We start from the raw sequence: 25910 nt of genomic DNA on the forward strand, positions 1-25910 counted from the left end.
TAAATTTTTCGCATTAAAAGGGGATATTAAATTGATATAAAAAACCTAAAATTACATAAAAATATTTATTGGTAGAGTCAGACGGTCCGGACCGACCAACGCAATAAAAAGGTTTGTTGTTAAAATTATAGAGCGTCTTTTAAATGTATCGCAGGACACACACAATGACTGTATAGAGAATATAGATAGGCCCATGGATACAAAGGGATAAGTTAATGGACGAATAAATGATCTCCAATGATGATTCACATAGCTACCCCTTCTGTAGATTACAAAGAGTAGTTAACTTAATAAACAAAATAATCAATATTCATTAAAGCCCCCAAAGTTATTAAGCTGCGAATAAGAAAACGCTATTATACAGTACACAGCCCATTACCCTTCTCTCTCTGAGATAGACCACTTTCTTAATTTTTCCCCCTTCCCTATCCACTCTCTTTATCTCTTTATTTGTTTGAAATCAAAGCCTTTATCTTATCTAAGATTGCCTTTATACCTTAGCTTCCATAATCTATACACTTTACCGTTTTGATTTAATGTTAAAAAGTAAAGCTGCTCTACAATGTGTGTCAAAGATTAGAGAAAGAGGGGAAATCGGCTGTTTATTACACTAGTTTTTTTAGCCCGTGCCTTCGGCATCTCGGGGCTAAAAAAACGGTTTTAATCTTATAATTGTACATTCTATATCCGCGGAAAGCCGTTTATAATACGATGCGAGAAATAACTATTCTCGTATTCATTCGAATCCGGTGGATAGGAACCGGTTTTCATCCATATGAAAAAACTATGTCTAGCATCGTATTTTATTCAGCTTTCTACGAATATAAAAATGTACAATCATAAGATTAAAACTAGTTTTTTAGCCCCGAGGTATCCGCGGAAAGCCGTTTGTAATACGATGCGAGAAATATCTATTAATATTTTTACATTGTCAATATGACTTTTTTTGTATCAAATTTAAACAGAGTTTTGTAGTAAACTTATCCGCTTATTAAAAATCAGTTCTTTTAAAATTTAAATAAAAAAAAAAATTAGGACACCTTCTTTCTAAGTAAATGTACAGAAAAGAAAATATTTTATGTCTAAAGAAAAACCAACATATGTTCAGCTGAAGATTTTTTTTTTTTTACAAATTACCTTAATTCAAAGCAATAAAAATTAACATATGATTACTCAAAATGCCTAGGTATGCGATTTGAATAATCTTTGCTAGGGGGGTCAATTTTTCATTCAAACGCTACAAACATAAATATTTATAGGAATCAGTATTCCAAAGAATTATTAGAATATTAAAGAAATTTTTCTCAGTTAGAATTATTCTGTAATAGTAATTTATCACACAAGATAAAAATAGTGACTCCTTACGTTTTTTTTGGGTTATTGTCAAAATATATTTTATCTTAGGGTGGGGGGGGGGCAAGGTGGCCCAAACCACTCAACCATCCCCCCATCTCCCTCAAAATTGACCAATACAAAGCTTTTCACTTAAATTTTAAAATCAAACGACCCAATGATAAGGATACACAAACAACAGCAGTTTTTTTCACTTTGACAAATGATTTTTCTTTTGATAAACTATCCTATCCCGATTCTAATTTTCTCCGTGTGTATGTTTGTAGAAAAATGTTTATGTCTATTCAAATATTAGTAAAGATCAATCAAAAGCTGTATTGCTTTAAAATCTCCACACAAAGTTTTTACAAAAATGTTAAACTAAAATATATGTGAACCGATATGGTTCTCCTTTACAGGATAGGTTCTCAAAGGTCCTGGGAAGGTTTATAACCTTTTTTGCAAGGGGGTACTAACCTCCTTCCCAAAAGAAATCGGCCTTGAAAAAAACGCTATTTTGATAATGATATGAAAAGTAAAGTAACTGTGATAACATCTGCATAAACCATCACGCTCTATGCATAGCGCTCAATTTTTAGGAAGCAGAGAGAGAGCGAGAGAGAGGGAGTTATTAAGAGGGAGATGCGAGAGAGGGAGGAGGGAGATAGTTGCATCCATAGAAATTTCTCTCCTTTTAAGTCATGATATTGTATTGACGTGCCCACGGATTCAATATCATATTTTTTTTAGAAACGAAATATGAATTTCTTATTAGAAATTCTAAATCATAAAAAAAAGATGTTAAGAGCAAATGGTTTAGCCGTGAAATGAAATGAAATATTTATTTTATGACACATAGTAAAATAGGCATACATATATACATGACATAAATAATTACAAACAAGCAGTAAAATTGATCATGATTAATTAATTACAGTATAATAACAAGGTGAATAATATCCACATAAGACAAAAAAGTTAATATACGTGTCAAAGGACTAAATAATCTCTCTCGAGGTGATATTAGATAGCCTTTGGTTTGGTTAGCCGTGGTTTTGTTCATGATTTCATGATTCATTTAGTAAATGTGATTTTTTGAAATAATAAGCTTTTTGAACAACAAAGTAGGGACAATTTACACAAATTTTCATAACAATGAAACTTACAGTAATAACAACTTATCATAGAGGAGCAGGTCTTTATAAATTGAAAATTATAATGGAACCCTAGATTTACATAACGGAGCACGCACACATACATACACCCGCACACCCAAAAGCACATTTTAGCTCCCAGCGGGGAGTATTTTATACTTCCCATTCATTCTAAATATTTTATTATTTTGTCAATTAATAAAAAGATGTTATTATGTGAAAGATAAAAATTACTTCTCTTTTCAATTCAGCTTTAAATAGGTTATATTCACTAGATAACATCTGGAATTATTTAAATCTCCATAAGGGCAAGGAAATATCTCAGGCTGTATATATAATAGGAAAAGAAAATATCTAAAATCCATTTTCATGCAAGTTTTTCAAATTTTGAGGTGCAGCCGCTGGTGTGAGTTATTTAGTAAAATAACAACTTAAAAAAGAGATGATAACTAGTTTATTTAATATACAAATTCGTGTACCTATCATAACCTAATAGTTTGGTTATTCATTATTAATAAGTTGTGTGATTTTTAATAATAAAGGCTTTAAAAATACCCGATCTCAAAAAGTCATTTCTTATATCCCCTTCAAAGGACACGTACCCATGATTTTTCCACTTATTGCCTATATACCCATTATGGAAAGTAATAAACATACATTTATTATAAACGGCCTAGGACAGTAACAAGATTTCTACAAAAAACAATTTTAAAGGAGAATCTTTCTAGCTTTTTATTCTATCACGAGTTATTTTAGTATTGTCTTAGATTTTAGAAGGGGGTTTCAATGAATAATAACTATTATTCCTCAAAGTTTGGCACAAGTCAAAAAGGTTAATATTGGTATTGGTATCGTTTCTGTTTATTATTGATTTATATGATAATGCACATTGCACAAAAATCAAATTTCTTCCAAGTAATGATTTTCTATGTTGCAAAATACAAATATATCGTATAAGATTAAAATTAGTTGTCCACGAATAGAAAAATAATAAATATAGGGTTAATTTCTTTTCCATTATGATTCAGAGCTGGTTTTAATCCAGGGGAAATGAATATCAAAGCCATACTGTATAAATATTACTGTCCTTGATTAATGGCTTAAATATGACTTTTTTATGATAGACATAAGGGGTGGGGGAGACTTTTTTAGGAGGCACGCGCTTATGAAAAAAGCCCCATCCTCAAAGTGTGCGTTTAATGTTTGTAAAGTATTTTTTACCAAAGGGGAGAAGAAAGGGGAAAATTATTGATGTGAAAAAATGTCAAAACTGAGTTGAAGTAATTTTTATGTTGATATGTTTATGTTAGAACATTTTTAGTACATTTTTTATATTTTGCCTCACTGCAATTTTGTTCTACTTGAACATTTTTTAGGCTTTTAAAGTTGCAAGCAAGTTAAATTAAAATCAGAATATATGCATTTAAAATCTATACCATTACTTTAAAAAAGATAGAATCATAATATTGGTACTCAAGTTAGAATCAGGAAGAGATGGCACCCAAAGTTTTATAAACATTCTTGGTTATTTTTTAATACTTGGGGTATAAACAAATTTATAGTCTATTGTTATCTCTAAAGTTATCTATAATCCAAAGTAGCTTGATGTCTGTCCGTCTGTCCCTTAAGATCTCGGTAACCACTGTACCGATCGGATTCTACTCTTCAGCGTATATACCTATTGGTCCTGTGGTGGTTTAAAGCTATTTTCTTGAGGGGTGGGACACCCTCAACCCCCCAAAAAAACAAAAAAAATCCCCCCCCCCCCATTTTTTTCAAAAAGAATTTGTTGAAGATTTGCTTGGTCCTTTTACGAATTTCGCCTTAATTTTTCTTTCTTTTTTTAAAATCACTTCTTGGGGCAAAGCCCCTAGAGGCTAGGGGCAAGCCGCTCGTTTCTAATAGAGTATTATCAGAATTAAAACTCCAGGGATTATTGTCTTAGTTTTTTAGCTGTACATTTAAGAAAGATGACGTTCTTGTTGTCAATCAATTTAAAGTCAAATCTAAACACTGTGAAATATAAGTAGTTAAAGGTTGGAATCTAAAGATTCAAAATCACAGCACGTTTTTGTGCTAGATTTGTTTGTTATTCTTATGTGATTTGTGATGATTAGCACTCTAGAAGTCATCTGTGATGTCCTATTTCAAGTACAAGTATGCAATAAGCTAACAATCAAGACACCATTCTTCCTATGGAAAGAGATATGTATAATAAAAACTAATGAGATGAACAGGATAGTTTTATGTTGCAAAGATATTATTTCATCCATTATACAAAGTTATACTGTAATTGTGTTTGTATGCCTCTAAGGGTGAGAATAACAACAACCCCTAAAAAAATCATTACTGGGAAAAAGCTTACAACTACTTTTTATCTATTTATTTCTTTAAAAAAATAAATGAATAATCACTCATTTTTATGACGTCACATGGCTGTATTTTGAGACACTTTGTCCAGTTACCAAAATCATTTTATAAAAATGGTTTTTCTTTTTGATAAAACTTTTCTATTCTAATTTTTGTTTTCTTTTATTTCTTAAGTTGATTTCAGTAATTCAAAAGAACAAATAAACAGTCAGGTCCAGGCGAAGATTTTTGGACACGATATATTATATTGATCGATTAATCTTGTATTCCAAGAAATGTGTATTAATCCTATATATCAATTAAAAATCTTGAACATCGAGACAAAATACTGAATGATTCTGAACATTTTTTACAGTCAAATTACTTCTAAATAAACTAGAAGAATTAATCAAACCATGATTAATACAGAATCCAGGGTATGAGTTTGTTAATAATTTCCGTTTATAAAATTGCGCCGGCTCACCCGAGTAAATATTTCACAATAAATATATTGAGAAGAATATTTGAATAAGACAAAAATAATAAATACCAAAATTATTTAAACAAGTACGATTGCGTTCAAACATAGAGAAGCTGTTTTAAATATGTTGCAATAATTTTAAGAAGAATTATCAAAAAGGTTGAAAGTTTTGTGTTATTTTACCATAATGATCCTAATGAAATGATGTGGGGGTGTTTGACTCTCCCCCAATTTCAATTTTGAAAAGAAAAAGTAAAAACAATATTATGCGGTTATTTTTTCTAGGGGCGATTTCTCATGGGAGGGTGGTTGTTAAATAGTTATAAACCTGCTCAGTACTTATGAGAAGCTACACTGTACAAGGAGAACCATATCGGTTCAGCAGTTAGCTATATCCTTACGTACACACAGACAGAAAGAAATTCTTTTACTTTTAAAAGAGGATTACAACAGTACTGAGATATAATCGACAAGACGTCCAGCCAACCAAGAGATTTAATTTAAAGAGTAGCGTCGCTTCTAAAAATTCTTTGCTTCCCCATTAAGGTTATCTTATGAAAACAAAAAGCTGTCTCGAACAAAATATTAGTCTTAGAAATAAGTATGTGTGTGCATTTGTATATTCATGAATATTGTCATTTCTAATAGCGCTGCTACTCTATAGCTAGGATCAATTTTGACCGTCCGTCGGATAATTAGTATTTTCCTAAATTCTTCATTGATCACTTAACTTCTTAATTTAATTTTAGTTTGATATCCAAGAAATCTTGTTATATTTAGAAAAGTAGCTACATTCAAAGAAAAATACATTGAAAATTAAAAAACCTTTCAATAAGTTTAATTTTTTCATCATTTTTTAGACAATCTGAGCAATTAAAAAACTGATAAAAAACTTTTCTTTTGGGCCTTAATTATGTTAAAAGGTTTTTTCTAAATCAAATTTTGTAAAATTTATTATATCTATAATACAAAGTAGCTTGATGTCTGTCCGTCTGTCCGTCTGTCCGTCTGACCGTCTGTCCGTCTGTCTGTCCCTTAAGATCTCGGTAACCACTGAACCGATCGGATTCTACTCTTCAGGGTATATACCTATTGGTCCTGTGGTGGTTTTAAGCTATTTTCTTGGGGGGTGGGACACCCCCAACCCCCCCAAAAACAAAAAAATCTCCCCCCCATTTTTTTTTTTTTTTTTTTTTTTTTTTTTTGCAGAAGATTTCCTTGGTTCTTTGTTCAAAAAATATTTTTTATTCCAGCATTTATTTTGAATGAAAGAATAGCAACATTCTCTCACTAAAAACAATAAATATTAATTTTTTACAAATTTCGCCTTAATTTTTTTTATCACCTCTTGGGGCAAAGCCCCTAGAGGCTAGGGGCGAAGCCGCTAGTATAAAATATAGCTTTTAGTAAATCAATGTATGCAAAATTTGAAATTTAAGTAGTAAAAAAATGTTAATTTCTCCAGAAGAAATATGGCCCTAATAAAGTGATAAAAGCATACACACACACCCAAACACACACACACATACACACACTAAGATTTCTGACCTATTTTCTAAAATAATGCATTATCAGAAATAAGGGGCAGATATTTAGCGATTTTAATCACTTAAATTTGTGTAAATTTAAAAAGCTATAAAATGCTTAGTCCCAAAAAGTCCCACTAGTTGAAAAAAAACTTGAATAAAAAGCAGGGAGGGAGGGGACATTGGGCTGTTTATTACACTAGTCCCCATTGTCTTTTATTGAAATTTGAATGGTTGGTTCATAAAGTTGAGTGTCAAAGCGTTTCAACCACTAATCGTAATCTTCAGAATGGGTAACTTTGTGTATCATCATTTGGGATAAGATAAATTTATCGGCCATTGTCTTATCCCTTTCGATCTCTGATAAAAAGGAAGTAAGTAGAAAAGTGGATAGATAAAAGATATATAATTAAACAACTTTAAAATACAATTTGAAATATTCGGCGAGAAAAAACACACCAAGAAAAGATTAACTTAAAAATCAACATGCTTATTTGTGCAAAAAAAAATGGCCAAATTATCATTTTTCCCCCACCTTAATTTTCCTTATTTGGCTCGGAGGGGAAAATTGACCCAAAATGATTTTTGAATCTATCGCGCTCTGACTGACATGGTATCCAGGGAAGGAGGGGACATTGGACTGTAACTTACATAAGTACCCAAAGTTTTATAACCTCTTATTTGTTGACTTAAAAATCTTTGGGCACTTTTATTAATTTTGTTTGGTTGGTTTCAGTGTCAAGAATTCAACAAATAATTTCAATGTACAGAAGGGGTGATTTTGTTTATTTAAATTGGAGATGTGTATCTATTTATCGTCCATTGGCATATCCCTTAAGACCCCTGCATGGTATAAGGCATGCACAAACTAGCACATACAGACACATACACAAGCATTTCTACATGTACATTATATACTGAAAGAAGTTGATAATTTCTTAAAGTAAAAAACTATGAATAAAACATATAGCATACGTAGTAAAGAAAAAAAAACTTATATCCAAATTGCTAAATATTAAGGTCCACAATTTAAAAATTACGTGTTGATGCTGGTACAAAAGCTGAAGCAAAAGTGGTTTACATTGTCCTTAAGTATCTACACCGCCGTCATATTATTAAAGAAGTTTCTTTTTTAATGTGGCGCGGAGTGCCTAGAATTAGAATTAGGCCTAAAGCCCCTCTAATTGGTTACATTCTAAGAGAGATACTTGCATTATGAAAAACACTAGTAATAGAAGAAATTAATACATTGTTAGTTGAAGCTCTATACAAAATGCAGTCATACAATACAAAGAACAAAATTTTTATTTATGATAGGCCGATACGCAGAATAAATTATTAATGGCAGGCCAGTATAAATCTTAATTGACCAATGGTAGACCAATGTGACATCATTTTTTGTAGGTACGAAAAAAAGCTTCTGTAATTATGAATAGCAGAGTCAATTGAATCATGAACAAGCTGCAACCGGACGCTTAATAGTTCTGCTAGAGTGATAGTACTGATTACTAAACTTTTGTTACCTGAAATTTGTTTGAAAGTTCGGCGTTCTCCTCTTATCTTTTTCAATTTTGAAATTTTTTATACCCCCTTCCGACAGAACAACTATTTCAAGTTCTAAAAACGAGTTGTAATAGATTATGCCTGTTATTTTCAAGGTTTTGTTGAGACTCGAACCCATAACATCAACATTCGAAATTTTAGTATCGTTTTACTTGAATATCGAAGATTATATTTTGTTTCCAAGATTATCATTTCCAATTCCTTGGAATTAAGGGCCTTGGTTTAGTATAGGTTCTTAATAAGAAGGAACATACACTTTAGTTTTAAATTATAAGCAGTTAAAAATAAGTATATATATTTTTCTAACTATTTTCCTATCAATAGCAATGATATTGTAAATGCAGTAGGTGTCCTTAGCATTATATTTGATTGGGTCAAATCTTAACAATAATTTTTACCTTCTTTGATTTCAAATCTATACCATCATAGATTTTAAAAGTCTAAATTCAAAGATTTTTCTCCTAAACTGGCGTTGTAGCTTAAAATAATGGAGAAGTAAAATTTTCTTCCATGAACCTAACCCGAAATTCATGTGTGCAAAGTTAGCTTGAAGCAGTTTGAGTGCATTTTCTGGTGCTGCTCCAGTGCTCCTTTTGCATGCAGATTTATTTTAAAGCCCATTCTTTACTATCATCAAAAAATACATTTTAACCATTTTTCTTGCCATTTATTTTCATATACCATGCAAGATAGGTTACAGAAATGTAATCTAGAATGCTTTTTTATTTTTAAAATATAAAAAGATATTTAAATAGATAATTCCCACAGATCTTATTTTTTTCATATTTAACTCTTAAAAATTGTGTTTATATAACTACTTAAAACTAAAAATATATAACTAAAAACCAACCTATTGATTTGGTAGATAGTCATTTTTTTAGTTATATATTTATACCTATTTTTGATATATGAATTTTTTCTGAAAATAGTACTTAGAAAAATAGATTATATAAAAAATAATTGTCGATAGGTATATATATTATATAAAATATTTTTAAAACTGAATAGGACAGAAAACTTCTGTAATTTAAATAACATCTACTACTTTTATACCACTTACTTTTTTAGAATATATTTATCATTATCATAAACAAAATAAAAGGTAAAGCTTACTTTAAGAGGAGGAAAGGTTAATGGCATTTTAAAAAGATATTTTCAAAACAACCTATTGTGCAAAATGTTGAAACTTTCTTATTTAATTGCAAGATGATAATTAATGTGAGCACAATTAGCCAACAATTATGGACGCCATAATATATCCCCAAAAATAGATTTGAATGTTGTGTTTTAAATATTAGAGTAAAACACTAGAGGGAGAAAGGGTTAAATAACTGTATTTCCCCATCGCATTAACCTTGTGCAACCTTTCTATTGGGTCATTGAAAATGAACCAATGGTGTCGCTTATATTAACACAGCCAAGTAGCAGAAAATAATTTAGAAGCAGACGAAAGAGGTCTTTGACAAAGGAAGGAAGATAGTTGTCTGTATATACATCTATACTATAGATCTGTTTTTTATATGCAAAATTTTCAAATACTAGTAAAGTTTCAATTTGTATTCTGCTAAGACATCCTAACGTAAAAATAGGAAGGTTTTTTGTTTGTTTCTCCTTTAGCTACTTGCTTTCCACCGAAACAATTAAGTTATCCCTTTTATTCATTCTTTACATAGGTCCCGTAATGGTGTTAAGTTATTCTATTTTTTAAATTTTAGTTTTGCGAGGTTATTTGGCTTTTTTTCTGAACCATTCATTCCTACCCCTTTGGAGTTCCTAAATGCAAGAGGATCCTCATCAAGTATTTTTAAATATTAAGTTCATCTTGTATACTTTTTACTACATCTATTCTGGCTTGTGGTGTATAAAAAGAATTCATACAAAGCGCACATTTCAAACAAATAGCGAAAAAAATGTAAATAAAACGTGTATAAAAATATCTAGACTACCTATTGAAAATATTCGAATTTAATATTTCATGAAGTGTATTGAAAAATCTTAAAATTTATGTTGTTTTGTTTTAACGTCTGTATGTAATAATAAAGTTCTATGCATCATCAACCCAAAACAGAAATAATACAGGAATTCAAGGGATGGGTGAAGGATGAAATTATTAACTTGAATAAATCCTTCTTTTGGTCCAACAAATAAGTATTTATCCTATGATTTATATTTATTTCATGGACAATTGTCTAACATATAATGCGATGCATTTATTTCTGTAAGTCTTTAAACTGGTTTTAAACCAGCTAAAATTAATCCGATTCAGCGCCATACGGAAAAAGATTTTTTTATTTCCATTAAATAAACAAAAATCCACTAAAACCAATTTAACTATACGCTTTATTCCTGAAATCATTACATTTAAATGAATCTAAAAATTACAGTCATTAAATAAGATATATGAGGCTTGTGCTTTAGTGTTTATTATGCCCACAGAAAAATATTCTAAAAAACATGTTTTTAGATGAGGCACATAAAATAAACTTTTTTTTAGTTTTCGCCATTTTAGTTGGATAATGGTTTTTATTCTCATATTTTTTACTTGTTCCAATATTGAAATATCTTCAACATGGCTATTTATATCATTTTAGCCCAGGGAGGGAAGGGACATTTGGAATGGTCCCTATAGAATTATAAACACATTCTACATAACTTCTTGACTTAAATTAAATTTAGATAAAATGGCACATTGCTACTAATAGTAATTTTAATCAAGAAAGGGATAATTTGTTTATCTTAATTGGGGTTGTACATCCCAAATAAAATAGATCCTACAATTAAAGTAGTAAGTTTTTTTTTGTCAGTAGCTTTTGATTTCGATAACTATTGACAAATTTGATTCTCAATTTTAAGAAAGCTTCAAAAGGCCCTAGGAAAGTTTTAGGCCACCTTTCTGCCCTTCGCTGCGCTTTGAATACAGAGCCTCTAAACGCTAGAGACGCAACCGCTAGGAATAGAAATACAAACATTTGTCCCATAAATATGTATAGATATATCATTTTTAAAATATTTATAAAAGAAAACCACATTATAAAACAAAATATTGGTTTAAAAAAAATATAATTACACTTTTTATTGCTAAAACGATAGTTGTATTGTTATCAAAAAATCAGCTGATTGCATTATCATATAAAAACACCAATGATTTTAACATCGGAACAAATTTTAAACCTTTTTTAAAGTCAATTAAATTATTGATTTAATATTCGCCATGGCGCTACTGAAAGACCAACAAACTAAAAAATATTCAAAGGATGCCCATTGGCATGAAACATTCACAAAATTTTCGACCGTCTATCTTTAATAGCAGCCAAGAAAATATATTTTTCCCTATATGTTTATAACGTCCAGAGGTACGGACATTTTGAAATATAGAGTTGCTTTTGAAACAAATTTATTCATTATCAAAAGAAAACTGTTCCTAACCCTATATAAATAAACTAGGCTGCGCCCGTATCAATGAGGGGCTAGGAATTAGAAGGGGTTTCAAAATAGCCTAACACTTTCCCCACACTTATGTAAAGCTTCCTGAAAATGAATAACCCATTAGGTTCAGCGGTTATTTAAATCCTTAGCTTCAGACAAAAAACACCTTATTACTTTATATAATAGGATTTGTGTAAAACCTACCATAGTTTCAGCCATACTGCTCTCCATCATATTTACCATGGCATTCATTTATAATTATTCATACATATTCACTAATTAAATTAATTAATTATATCACAATTAATTATTATAATTATCACTTTTTTATTATTTGTTTTTATTTTATTATATATGAACACTTTCTTAACAGATGTGTTTACTTTAGTGGTTTTATTTTTGTCTTTTTAATTTTGTTTGTTTTTGGCCCACTGTGTGATTAATTAATGCGGGGAATAATTTCCCTTTCTAGCCCACTGTGCACCTTGCTTAATTAATGTGTGGGGAGGAAGGGTTGTGTGGTGCGCGCATGTAATATCGGGGCTATATGAGCACAGCACAGTACAGTAGTATAGTATATCTGTCCAACTAGATTCTCCATCCAACTGGTGGGGATAAAAATCACCAGGTTCCTCAAAATTTGGGGGGGGGGGGGTATCGTAGCCCCCTCTTTTCGTATTATGGGGAAACATAAAAAGGAAGTATTGGGGGGTATAATTATTGTAAGGGGGGATCGGGGTATTAGAGCGCTTCTAGGGGGGTGAATGTTCGATTTCTCTCTTTTTCTTTCATCTCAAAATAGATCTCTCTCTCTTCTCTCCCATTCCCATAGTTTTGATATTTCTCTCTGTCTTACTTTTTTACTTCTCTTTTTTAATTCTTTCTCTTGCGCTTTCTCTCTCTCTCTCTCTCTCTCTCTCACTACCTACATAGCCAAATCCGGCAAAGATGTTTTCTGTGTGTATATACTATACACACACACGCACACACACACACACACACACACACACAAACACAAACACAAGTATAGGGAAATCATTTAGATTCGCGTTAGCCAGTCCCGTTTTCTCTCTCACGCTCAATCTTTCTCTCATTCAGTTAGAAAGAATCTTGTTTCTCTTTCTAGAAATACTCCTTTTTTCCCTATTTCCCCTTACCTCTTTTCCTCTTACCACCGTGCACCCATTACTGTTTATCCCTTTCCCATGATAGCTCAATATATTGCGGATTTTTTTCTGATATCGCAAAGAAGAGAACGGGCAGTTACACGGCTCGTCTTCAAAACCCGAATATTTTTACATCCTTTTATAAAGTCAGCTTAATTCATATTTTTTTTCTTTTCACAAAAAAACAATGAGGTTTTTTTTGTTTTTCCGAAACTATATTTATACATTACATTCATAAAAGATAGCGTTTTGATTAATAAGCAAAAAAATCTGTCAAGATTAATGAGGGGGCTGGTAAAGACGGCGGCTATGGCCTCGTGACGTCATATAATGTGATATCAAACCGCATTATGTGGCGGCATTAATCCTCACCTCCCATTGGATACAACATTTGATTACACCCTGATATCAGAACCCAATAAAATTGTGGTGGGCCGGACATTTTGATTCAACCTTCCCCTTTCTATTGAATCCAACCCCGGCCAAGTTTGATATCAGCCATCCCTTTTTATATCAGACTCTCACATTAAATGTATTTTTATAAGGAGAATGGGGAAAGTTGTGTAAGGGTTGGGGGGAAAAGGCTTTTTAATCCCTTCTTTTTATTGGCTTCTTTAGTTGGCCAATATGATGCTGTGTTTTTTATATAAATAAAAAATAAAATTCCCTTTTAATCAATGAAAAACTGGCCTGCTTGGGACCAATAATGTTTCAAGGAGGTTGGGGATTTCCTGGATTTTGACTAGTGATCATCACACGTATTAGATTCACCTTTATATGTAGTGAATTCCAATATATTCAAAAGGTGTAATTTAATAATTCCAGATTTTATTCTGAACGAGTCAAAATGAGTGTCTGCATGCCCCGCCTGTGATAGAGAGGGACTGGAATGCGAGAAAGAGGACAAGAAGAAGTCACGTAGGTATTTTATTTTAAAAAAATTATTATGAATAGAAGCCGGCGGGCCACGCAGAATATATACGGATTAATATTAATTTAAAATGCAGTGGTAGTAAACTGAAATCGAGGAATATAATGAAACTGTGATATGAATATATATATATAATGAACCCGATTTTAATTTAAAACCATTGCAAATCTTTGGGCTCTCCAAGGAAAGTAAGTATTCATCTCAATATCTTGGTGGACCTGAGTCCCCTAAATAAGGTACTTAAGATATTTCTCCAAAATTGATTTTAAAATCTGCAGCTTTGTCGTCTATGTAAAATAATTTTATACATATACCCTACTATGTTGTCCTATAATAAACCCATTTAAATGGATTTCATATATAATCGCAAAATGTTTTCAATCAAGGAATCTTCTCACAACTCTTAAATTCAAAAGTTAGAAATTTTGTTAATATACCCCTTTCAAAACAAAGCTGCGGATTCGATGTACCAGAGTCCACTAGGGAAAGGAAGTGATTTCCCTAAAACAAAACCTCAGTGGACCAAAGTACACCAAGAATGGGAAGTGACTTCTCTAAAATGAAGGGATGTCACTTCCCTAAATGAAGGGAAGTGACATCCCTAAAATGAAGGGAAGTGACTTCCCTAAAATGAAGGGAAGTGACTTCCCTAAAATGAAGGGAAGTGTCTTCCCTAAAATGAAGGGAAGTGCCTTCCCTAAAATGAAGGGAAGTGCCTTCCCTAAAACGAAGGGAAGTGCCTTCCCTAAAATGAAGGGAAGTGACTTCCTTAAAATGAAGGGAAGTGACTTCCCTAAAATGAAGAGAAGTGACTTCTCTAAAATGAAGGGAAGTGCCTTCCCTAAAATGAGGGGAAGTGCCTTCCCTAAAATGAGGGGAAGTGCCTTCCCTAAAATGAAGGGAAGTGACTTCCCTAAAATGAAGGGAAGTGACTTCCCTAAAATGAAGGGAAGTGCCTTCCCTAAAATGAAGGGAAGTGCCTTCCCTAAAACGAAGGGAAGTGCCTTCCCTAAAATGAAGGGAAGTGACTTCCTTAAAATGAAGGGAAGTGACTTCCCTAAAATGAAGAGAAGTGACTTCTCTAAAATGAAGGGAAGTGCCTTCCCTAAAATGAGGGGAAGTGCCTTCCCTAAAATGAGGGGAAGTGCCTTCCCTAAAATGAAGGGAAGTGACTTCCCTAAAATGAAGGGAAGTGACTTCCCAAAATGAAGGGAAGTGACTTCCCAAAAATGAAGGGAAGTGACTTCCCAAAAATGAAGGGAAGTGACTTCCCTAAAATGAAGGGAAATGACTTCCCGAAAATGAAGGGAAGTGCCTTCCCTAAAATGAAGGGAAGTGACTTCCCTAAATGAAGGGAAGTAATCCAGGTAAGATGTCCAGTTTAAATAAACTAATTCGTATCATGCAAAGAGAACGAAGTAGCAGGTTTTGTCGGTTTTTTTTTACAGTAGCCTTTAATAGGTTGTTATAGATTAGGTTAGGTTAGGTTAGGTAAATGTTAATGATTGCCCCGGTTGGGAAATAGGCCTAGCAGGGTTAGAGCCCCCCCCCCCCGCACTCGCCAGAAATAGAATAAAAGCTACTGTGAAAATATGACGAAACCCACTACATTGTTTTCTTTCCATGATCCAATAATTCGATATAAAATTGCGCTAATAAAAATGCATTGCAATAAAAAATCAAATTAAATTGCAACCAAAATATTTTGAAGCTTTATGAAAAAGCTAAAAAGTACAATTTTGTTTTCAATTTAGCAAACCAATAGTAATGAATGATGATTAGAATTAAAGATAAACAACAATGACGTTTTAATTTTTACCAATGATTTTAAAATTGAATTCAAACAACCAAAAATTAGACATTAGATACTTGTTTTTGTTTATTTTGTGTAAAATAAGATCTCTGGGATGGCTGAAATCTTTATGGCTATAAAGAAACTTAATAAAGTTATAATTCAAAGAAAGACAAAGTGAGAATTTTTCAATTTTTAGAAATAGAATGGAAGACAAAATTGTCATTAAAAGAAACTTTATTTTGCTTGAAATTTTACTTTACTATACATAAAATTACTTTGGGCCAGTCTTAAATGTTAAAATAAGCATCTAGCATGCCATTCAACTTAATGCAGGGATGCCAAACGGCTAGTGGACTCTAGGGGCACTTTAGCAGAGAGGAGGTGGAGGAACTTTTTCTCTCCCCCCCCCCAACTTTTAATTTTGATTTTAAATAGAAAAGGTTTTTTCTTGATGCGAATTCTCTTGGGAGGATGGTTGCACCCTCGCCCAAAATAGTTATAAACTTTCCCATAATCTACCCTGTAAAGGAGAACCATATCAACATATATGTTAGCGAAAACCTTTGGTATAGATATACAGAGATCCTGTTACTTTATCATAAGGATGATTACTAGAATCTTGCATCTACAGAGCAACTTCTAGCAATTTTAGTAACTTTAAATTTTGTTGATAAAATAACATCATATTTTGAACTCATAATCTAAAACTTACCTATTCCTTAAAAAATTATTACAGTTTGAATGTTTTTTCATTAATGACAAACAACCAATGATTAAAAAATGCGCAACATTTTGTGGGAAAAATTGGCCAGAAATATTTAAGATTTGGCAGCCTAATTTTGCAAGAATATAAAGTGTTTTTGCTCGCAAATGAATTTCTGTTTATAGAAGAGTTTTAGAAACTAATAGCAATACTGGTGCAACAGAACAGTTTCACAACTAACTGGCCTAAAACCGCTGTAACCACATAGTAATAATAATATTAGGAACATGTTTATATCTCGAGACTGCAAGCTAAAGCCTAAAAGTGCACAAAAATGGCATTTTCCTAAAGACTTGAAATAAAACTTTAAATATCATCTCCATTACTTTATTATTTAACCATATTATGTTTTTTTTCGGGGGGCGGGGGGGAGTTGAAGTTGTTATCATATCTTCAAACAAGATATTGCTATAGACACAACATTTTATTATCATGATCAATAAAGGGGGGGGGGGGGGGTGTTTAAACCTTTTCAATATGGAATTAAATGGGAAGTTGTTGAGAATTTTTATTATAGCTTTTGTGTCTCGCTCTCCTCACAACAAAATATAAACAATATACACAAAAATATATACAGGGATAAGCAATCATAATAAAAAAATGTAGAAAAGATTTTGTTGCATAACAAAATAATGTTTTTTTTTCTTATTTACTTGCGGCTACACCCCTGAAGGCGTTGTAGAGGCACTTTTTATCTTAGTTTTTTTAAATAAAAAAAAATATTTACCCTGTTAAAGATTCTGTTGACAACAATTTGATAGATTTATGTCGACTTTATGGTATTGGATAAATATTTATTTTACATGATTATTAAAGAACTTACTTGTCTTATATTTACGCCGAAGTCAGGACCAATATTGCAGTAAAATATCTATATCTTTGATGATATTCTAAGTTAAGTAGTCTCTTGTTAATAAAACATATAATAATATTAACTTCAAAGATGAAGAGGGAAATGTTTCAGGGATCTGAAGGGATAAGATAATGGATGATACACAAAATTACCCCTTCTGTAGATTATATTTAGTGGTTGAACTGTTAAAACACTCAATTAAAATTCTTGAACGTCCTTAAAGTTGTTAAACCAACGAATAAAACACTATTGTAAAACTTTGGGGACTAGTGTAATAAACAGCCCAATGTCCCCTCCCTCCCTGGAAATGTTTGGTGCATGGTTTGAAAGATGTTTATCAGTGCAAAGTAATGAGCTCAGATAGTTTTTGTTGCTTCAATGATTAAATTCAACCATCAGGCATTTAGGGATATATAATGGTTATTTATATCATCGTAATACAGACAGATTTCCACGGATATTAAATGAAAAGTTATAAGATTACAACCATTTTTTTAGCCCAAGGTGCCGAATGCCCGGGCTAACAAAACTGGTAATAATTTTATGATTTTTATTTTGATATTCGTGGAAAATTGGCTGAAATACGATGTTATATGTGATTTTTTAGTATGGATGAGAACCGTTTCTAAACCTTCGGACATCGGATATCAATCGGTTTCGAAGCCATACTAGAAATTGTCCTCTGTAAGGAAAACAAATTTAACTTCAAATTGTTGTTTTATATAATTTACTACATATAAGTTTTAACTTCTATATATTTACTTCTAATTTTATTCCAATATTCCTTTATCCTGATCCCTGACAAATTTAAAACACAACCAAACAAAGAACTTGTAGACAAAGGTTTTTTAAATTGGGCCGTTGATAAATATGATAAGCAGTAAATAGGAAGGCTGAAATCCTAATGTTATTTCACAAAATGAAAAACTCTATAGAAACCACTTAAATAACAAACAATACTAATATGATTTAGTTAAATTGCTAAACAATACAAGATGTATTCTTAAACTTCACCCTCAATTACTCCCAATTAGACATTAGAGCATTTGCAATTGTCCCATAAGAGTTTTTGATTTTTGAATTGTATAGTTTATTGAGGGAAAGAACATTGGACTGATAATTATACTTATCCTCAAAGATTTATAAACGCGTTCTCTCATTTTTAACAGCAAAGCTTTTCTATAATTAGGGTCGGTCCGTCCGTTACGGATAGCTTTTTTCAATTTCGATTAAATTTCCTATTTAGGCATGTTAGAATTGTCCTATTGATTTCAAACTTTGCATGATGATTCTGTAGTACTTAGGTACGTTTCGGAAAGCGTAGCAACACTATAATCGTTACCAACATGTCCGTACGTCCATTTTAAACATGTTGATTTTTAACTTTTTAAACAAATTTTTATGTGATATAATAATCCGATTGATCTGATTTTTGGAGTTCTGATTCCTATTACAGCAAGGTACAATATATTATCAAGTCCTGAAAATGTAAGTATGTCCTTAAACAGTATTCTGTATTTGAGAAGTTTTGCAACAAATATACGTATAATTTTGTCAAAACTTTTATATTCATATGTTGCATATTCAGTTCTGACACTCTACAAGAATTAATGTTCGTCTGTCCTACCGTTTCAGAGCTTCGCTTTTATGGATGTTGTCATCCTTAATTTATTAGAACGTAGGGGAATTTAATCAAATTTAATTATGTGATACAAATCAGCAGTGTCCCCACGTTTTCACCATTAATTATAATAAGTATGAATTGTCGTTCATTATCTGTTACAATAATGCTGTATAAACTCAAGTTATTCGATGTATGTCTGTGTGAATGCCAATAGACTGATAGAGAAGAAATTATGAATAATTTTTAAAATTTGTAGCAACCTTTGTTTAAAACAATAAATTATTTTAACAATTTAAAGTAAGGTTGTTTTAAGTTGGACAAATCTAGCAATGAGTTTCAACACCTCTTGTTTTATGCTTTAACCAGGGATAGAAAGATCAATAATTGTACTTAAAATTACTTTTGAATGGAAATTCAAATTATTCAGAAATTGGACTATAAAAAACTTTTAAATTCAAAATTATATTTTTTTATAATTATTTAGGGTCAAAATTTATAGGGCCTCTACATCTTCAGATGGATGAAAAATGTATTTTTCAAGAGTCCAGTTATCGATATAAGTGAATGTACCAAAGTTGTCACAATTTTGTCCAGTAAAATGAAAGTAATCTTTGTTGCTGATATCATATCTACATAGAAATATAAGTGAAGTTATATTATTTTTACTGTGACATTCCTATATTCAAAGTAAATCTATGTTTTCATCTCAATGTTTATAAAAAATCAAGATAATGTAACTAGCAAATCTTATAATATAGTATTAGCTCTAACTTAATATTCAACATAATGTCGAGGTGAATATAAAACAAATGAAACTCATCGTAAATCACTCAAAAAAAAATCTTAAGCTTTGTATTTATCCCTTTACTTGTGATTGCCTAGAAGGAAGAAAAGTAAACATTAAATGTTTACAATTCACATTCATAGTGTTCAAACATTCCACCTAAAAATAAAAAAAAGAGTATGCCAAAACTGATCCAATAAATTATGATATACACTGTTTTTATTTTGAAAGTTTGTATTTACATCAGTGTAAAAAAGAGTAATAATAAAAGTATAAATAACAACTGAAAGGGTTTTTTCATGTAATTTTTTTTTTCACAAAAATTTTAAAAATATCTGTTTTTAATAAACACCAAGAATAACATTCATTCTAAACAAATTTTATGTTTGATTTTTCATTTAACTCTTTTCTTTCTCTTTTTTCACCTTTTCTTTCTCTCTCTCTTTCTTTATAGCTTTTGTTTGCATTTTAGCTATGATAAAAGGTTTTATTCAAACATTAAACAATATGAAAAGAAGGTAGAATATTTACATTTGTAACGACTTTGAAAACTGCCATAGTATTTACAACAGGGTTCGGAAGCCGCGCCTCAGCCGCGCATAAGCCTCAGTTTTAAACCTGCTTGTGAGCAGAAAAAGAAATTTTTGAAAGAAGGATTGTCTACTAAATAGACAGTTTTATACATCCAGCTAAATTTTATAGTGATAAAATGACGATTTCACTGAGGCTTACACGCGGCTTACGCGCGGCTTCCGATCTTTGATTTACAATGTAGATTCTATAAAATCAAAGTAAAACTGTTAAATCTGACTTTCATGATTTTTTAATTTTCTCGGTCAAATCTTTTAACGCCTTTAACGCTCCTAGCATCTAGGAACTCTGTATTCTATGACGTAAGGAAAATAGCCTAAAATCAAACTTAGATATTAAAATCAAATAGCCTAAACCACATATGGATCTATAAGAATCTTTAAAAAAATTGAGAATTTAATTGGTTCAGTGGTTCTCGAAATCTTAGGCTACAGACCTAACTTGATTTTTCTAACAATTGTATCTATGACTTCTTTTGGAAATACAACATGGTAGGTATACTAACAAAAAAAATCATATTCCCCTTCAGGAAATATAGACAGATAAAGTAAGTTATAGAGCAGTCCAACTAATAACAACGATGCATATTGAATTTTTTAATATTTCTGTATTGGTAACTATGAATGTTTTGATCCTTGTTTCCTGGATAAGCAATAAAGTTGTCGCAAAACATTGCACGCAAATTTTACTTTGCATGTTTTTAAACTGAGTCCAGGGCTAGGATAAAACATTACAAATTTAAATAACACCAAAATAATCAAATCTTTATCAGTTGAAGCCGAGTCCGCAGCCGTCAAATAAAAGATACTGCTAAAGCTAGCGCATTGTTGTTGTACAAGGAGATGCTGAAAGTGTATAGTGTGACGTCATAAAAACACGTCTAAATCCATTTATTTCTAAAGGGGTTTCCTTTGCCACTTCTTCTCATCCTTCCTTTTAGACGTATTTTTATGACGTCACGCATGCCACTTTCCGTATCTCCTTTGTACAATCTGCAACTGAAGCCGCCAGAATAAAGGCTTAAAGTTACCGAAAACTAAGCCGAACAATTTTCGACATTATTCAACAAATAAATCTAAACTATAAATATATAGTCAGACAACTACCTAAATCCCCCTGCTGGGGAACTTTTTCGTCTGTTAGCATATTGTTTTCTTTTATTGTAGTGACCTGGCTGTGTTAATTTTCAAAGGCCCAATTGAATGTCGGTACAGGGTCCTCGGGAAGAGGACGTACAGTTAGTTAACCTCTTCCCGCTCTATTGCTTCACTCTAATATCAAACGATCAACACACTCTACATGCTTTCCTATTTAAATAACTTAAATCTTTTTCTATAATATTCTAAAATTTGTTTTTTGAATAATTTTCCTTGCTTGACTGTGATTCCGTGAAATAGTAACTTGGGCTTTGCTACTTTCTATGCACTACTCGCTGTTATAGATTTATTGGTTATTGTGAAATAGCAACTTGTTCTTAATATACTAAACGCTGTAAGTTAGTATGTGAAAGAAACAATAAAAAAGAAATTCAGTCCCTTTTCATCTTTAATATGGTGTACAAATAAAATTTTATGGTAAGAATAAAATATCCAACCTTTCTAAAAATGAGCGCCATGTGCAATGATATTTTAATATTTTGTTATTTTATTGGTTGTATTGAAAATATTTGTATGGTAAGGAACTGAGAATTCATACTGATTTTATAACTCACTGTAATATATTATATTTCATACATATACAAGTTTATGCATTTTTTATAACGACCAGGTACATGGAAATTTTTGAAGAAAATGTTTTTCAGTTGAAATATTGCTGTGTATTTAAAAAGCAAGTCTAATTTGAATCCAAATTTTATAAAGAATACTTTTTCCTGTCACTGCATATTTCTTGGTATTTTCATCATAATTTTGATATATGTGGTATTTATTCAATGTATGGGTTGAGTATTTTAATGGTATTTTAATTAAATTATTATTTTGATATTAACATATCTAAAACAGTACATATTATGAACAGGGAGGGGGCGGCATTGGACCGTAAATAATCTATTAATAATAATAAGATCTATTATCATAATGCTAATAACGAAAGTTATTTTATAGAAATAATAGATAAATCATTCATTAAGCATAGCAAAGTATAAATATAGTAATTTAAAGAAGCTTTATCTTTATATTGTGTCTGTTTATCTTGAATCGATAGACTGTGCTTTTATAAGATATTTTTCATGTTAAAATACATATAGCTGTCATACAGAAAGCTATTAGAATAGTTGAAGATATTAAAACCAAAGAAAGCCATTAAAGCCGCATACATAAAAAGACATTAAGAAAACTTACATACAAACACAAAAAGACATTACAATGGCAGATTTATTCATGCTGGGGTGAAACTCTAAAAAAACATAACAAAAATACCACAAGGTCTAACTAGATTTTGATGTTCATTGATCTGACCAAGTGGACAATATTCTATATACAACCAACCCTTTGATTGTATGATCTTTGTCTAGAAGTCCTTGTGATACGTTGTTCATTTATACAGGCCAAGAAAAAAAATTCATCTACACTAGCTTTTATTAAGCTACTAATGTAAGAGCGATTGTTTTAACCCCCACCAGTTAAGGGTTAAAATGATAATTATTATAATATAATAAAACTAGTGAAAATTTCAACCCTTTCCTAAATGAAAACTTTTGAGTTGATGGTTTATAAAAGAAATATGTATGTATGTGTGCACAGCATCAAATATTCATTATATTGCCAATTCAAATTGGCTATACTTTATGCAAGGATATGGAAATGTATTCTGTAAATAAAATTAAAAAGAAAACGTAGACTTAATCCCATTTTTTCTTTTATCATATTTTTGTTTTATGATTTGTATTATGGCTTTTACTGTTATTCGATGGATTATTTAGATGGTAGGCTATTTGGAGTAATGTTCAATTGACTGTATAGAAAATTAAAAAGTTTGACCAATTTTTTACCTAAGAATTTTTTCTTATACACAAGATATCAAATCTTCAGTATTATGAACTTAGTCCATTTTTTTTAATAGATAGTTATTTTTTGTATGGGGAAGGGGGAGAAGAGGGAAAAGAGGTATTTTTAGGACGTTTTCTATTTTGGTACTCTAAAGTTCATTGTCTAGTGGTAGTAAGATAAGGTAAACAAAAACAGACAAACATCCTGTTACACCCCCTTAGAGTTTGATTGAAGGGGGTTGTCAAAATTTTTGCAAACCCCTTTGGCAAATTCCTGTGCACGCTACTAGAATATGATACCATTTTTATAATAATACAAGTCCCTGGCTCCAGAACCATTTGAAGGATGGACAAAGCTGTATGAAGCAATGGTTATGTATGGATATAAATACTTTAGGGGCTTGCCCAGCCAGGCAGGGGGAGTAACAATTATGGAGGGGGTAATCATTAAAAGAAGGCCATAGAATTGGTGTTTATACCTTTTGGATACTTTTGGTTGGAAAAAATATCAAAGGTTTTTAAAAATCTAAAATTGAATTGGCTAATCCTATAATAATCAGATTTCCGTAGACATAACATGCTTAATTAAGGCTTCCGGACAAAGGCTTTTAAAGAATTGGTTGTCTGTTGGACGTTAGGTCACATTTTCCTGACTTCAAGAAAGCCAAATCTGGAAATAAAAATAAGACCTTGTGGTTTGCCTTAATAGGCAATAAAACTTAGCTAGGTTTCTTTAAAAAAATGTAGCTAAACAAAGTGTCTCAAAAATCATACATGTGACGTCATAAAAATGAGTTAGATGAAAGGAGAAGTGGGAAAGAAAACCCTTTAAAAAATAGATGGATATTCCCTTATTATTATGACGTCACAAGGCTGATTTATTGAGACACTTTGTTAAGTTACAAAAAACAAGATAAAAATAAATATGTTGGAATAAGGAAACACCTTTGGGGACATTTAAGTATTGACTCCGTGTGTGTGTTAGTGAGATGGCAGGATGGCATAAGATGGCTTGGCTTATATCCATTGTCTCAGTAGGGGTGGACAATCTATAATTCATCCTAAATTGGCGCACAGACACACACATACCTACACACACACACACACACACACACACACACACAGACAAACACACACACACACACAAACTAAGCATCCCAAAGTGTTCATCAATTGCAAAGATATTCAAATGTTTCCCAACAAGGATGACAATATTAATATCAATCGCAACTTTTTCGTCTCAAAAAATAAAGGCTGACCTTACCTTGAGTCAAAGCTATTCTTTTACTTTTCCAATTATTATTTGATCAATAAACATTGTTCTAGAGTACTATTTAAAAAGTGTGTATCAAGAAAAAAAATTTCATTGAAATATCATGCGCAGTCGATACATCGACATGACCATAATTTTAAATATATCCACTCTTAAAATCACTTAAATTTACAAATTATTGAGTAGCTATGCTTACAATATAGGCACCCACATTGAAACAAACACATAAACACAATATTAGAAAGTTTTGGAACCAAACAGATTGGTTATGCACATTGGTTGATGCTTTTTTACCTAATGAAATCATTTGGAAAATTAGAGCTTTTCATTGTTTCTATATGAGAAAACAGTACCCTTTAACTTGTTTTGCTTTAGTTTTAAGATATTAAGAAGAAAAGAAAATCATTTAAAAAACCTTTTGCTGCCTCATATCTTATGTATATCACAGTTAAAAAGCCACAGCTGTGTTCATTCTCTTGAAATATTTGGACTATATTCAGCCGCATATCGCGGCGGCTATATTCATTCAAATCATAGAGAAAAAAATAAAAGAGAAGAATCGAAGCAACTAGAAGACGAAAATAGGCAGTGGGCCTAGAGGCCTACTCAGCGCTGTTGCCGCGCTAAAATTTATTGCTATTCCACTACTTTTCAAATGGGAGGATTAAAAATTATTATAAAAAATATTTTTTTACTTTTTACTTTTTCCATATTTAGGGCAAGAATATTAGATTAGATATTTTCGTTTTAATGTTTTAATTAAAAATTACATAGAATTTTATTTTTATTTAAAAAAATTTGTTCATGAAAGATGAATCCTTCTATTTCTAAAAAGGTGGAAATTTTTTTCATAATGAACATTCAGCTGATTCTGACCGCCCACGGCTGTTTGCTAAATATCGCTTTTCTTTTTATTCACATTATTATTTATGATTGACTTACAAAAAGCCCTGGGCGGTTTTTGATTTTCGTCTGCTTCTAAATTTAGGGATGGGGAAGTAGTATTTTACCATGAAAAAGGGGTGAGTATTCATCCTCTTATCCTTTTTCCTTATGATTCAAATAGTCAATATTATGTAGCCCCAGCTGAGCCCCATAACAAAGTCTGCACCTGTTATAAAGCAGCTATTAGAATTTAACGGCTGCCTATCCTTGTATAATATCAAAACTGGTAAATGTTTGGTTTATTTTCCAATGAATATTGAAATGATGTATGAAATGTGACATAAGAACATAGAACATATTTGTATATTTGAGAAATGGATACTAAATTTATATGTATAAACTATTCATGCCAGGGACATGTCTTCTCA

General features: G+C 31.3%; 1 protein-coding gene across 2 annotated transcripts in view; it reads right to left on the reverse strand.

Moving 5' to 3' along the window:
• LOC145307213 (uncharacterized) overlaps positions 1 to 12438 on the reverse strand; it is a 137094-nt gene extending 124656 nt beyond the window's left edge. Inside the window, exon 1 of one of the 2 annotated variants that reach the window (XM_080149601.1) lies at positions 12036 to 12438. In XM_080149601.1, coding sequence (XP_080005727.1) covers positions 12036 to 12083 — 48 coding nt within the window. In that variant the 5' untranslated portion in view covers positions 12084 to 12438. The remainder of the gene's footprint in view (positions 1 to 12035) is intronic. The other variant, XM_080149595.1, reaches the window with a different exon arrangement.
• Between the last annotated feature and the right edge of the window lie 13472 nt (positions 12439 to 25910).

The sequence above is a fragment of the Acartia tonsa genome, chromosome 2 (genome assembly GCF_053477335.1).
Source record: "Acartia tonsa isolate MP-2025a chromosome 2, ASM5347733v1, whole genome shotgun sequence".
NCBI classification, from domain to species: Eukaryota; Metazoa; Arthropoda; class Copepoda; order Calanoida; family Acartiidae; genus Acartia; species Acartia tonsa.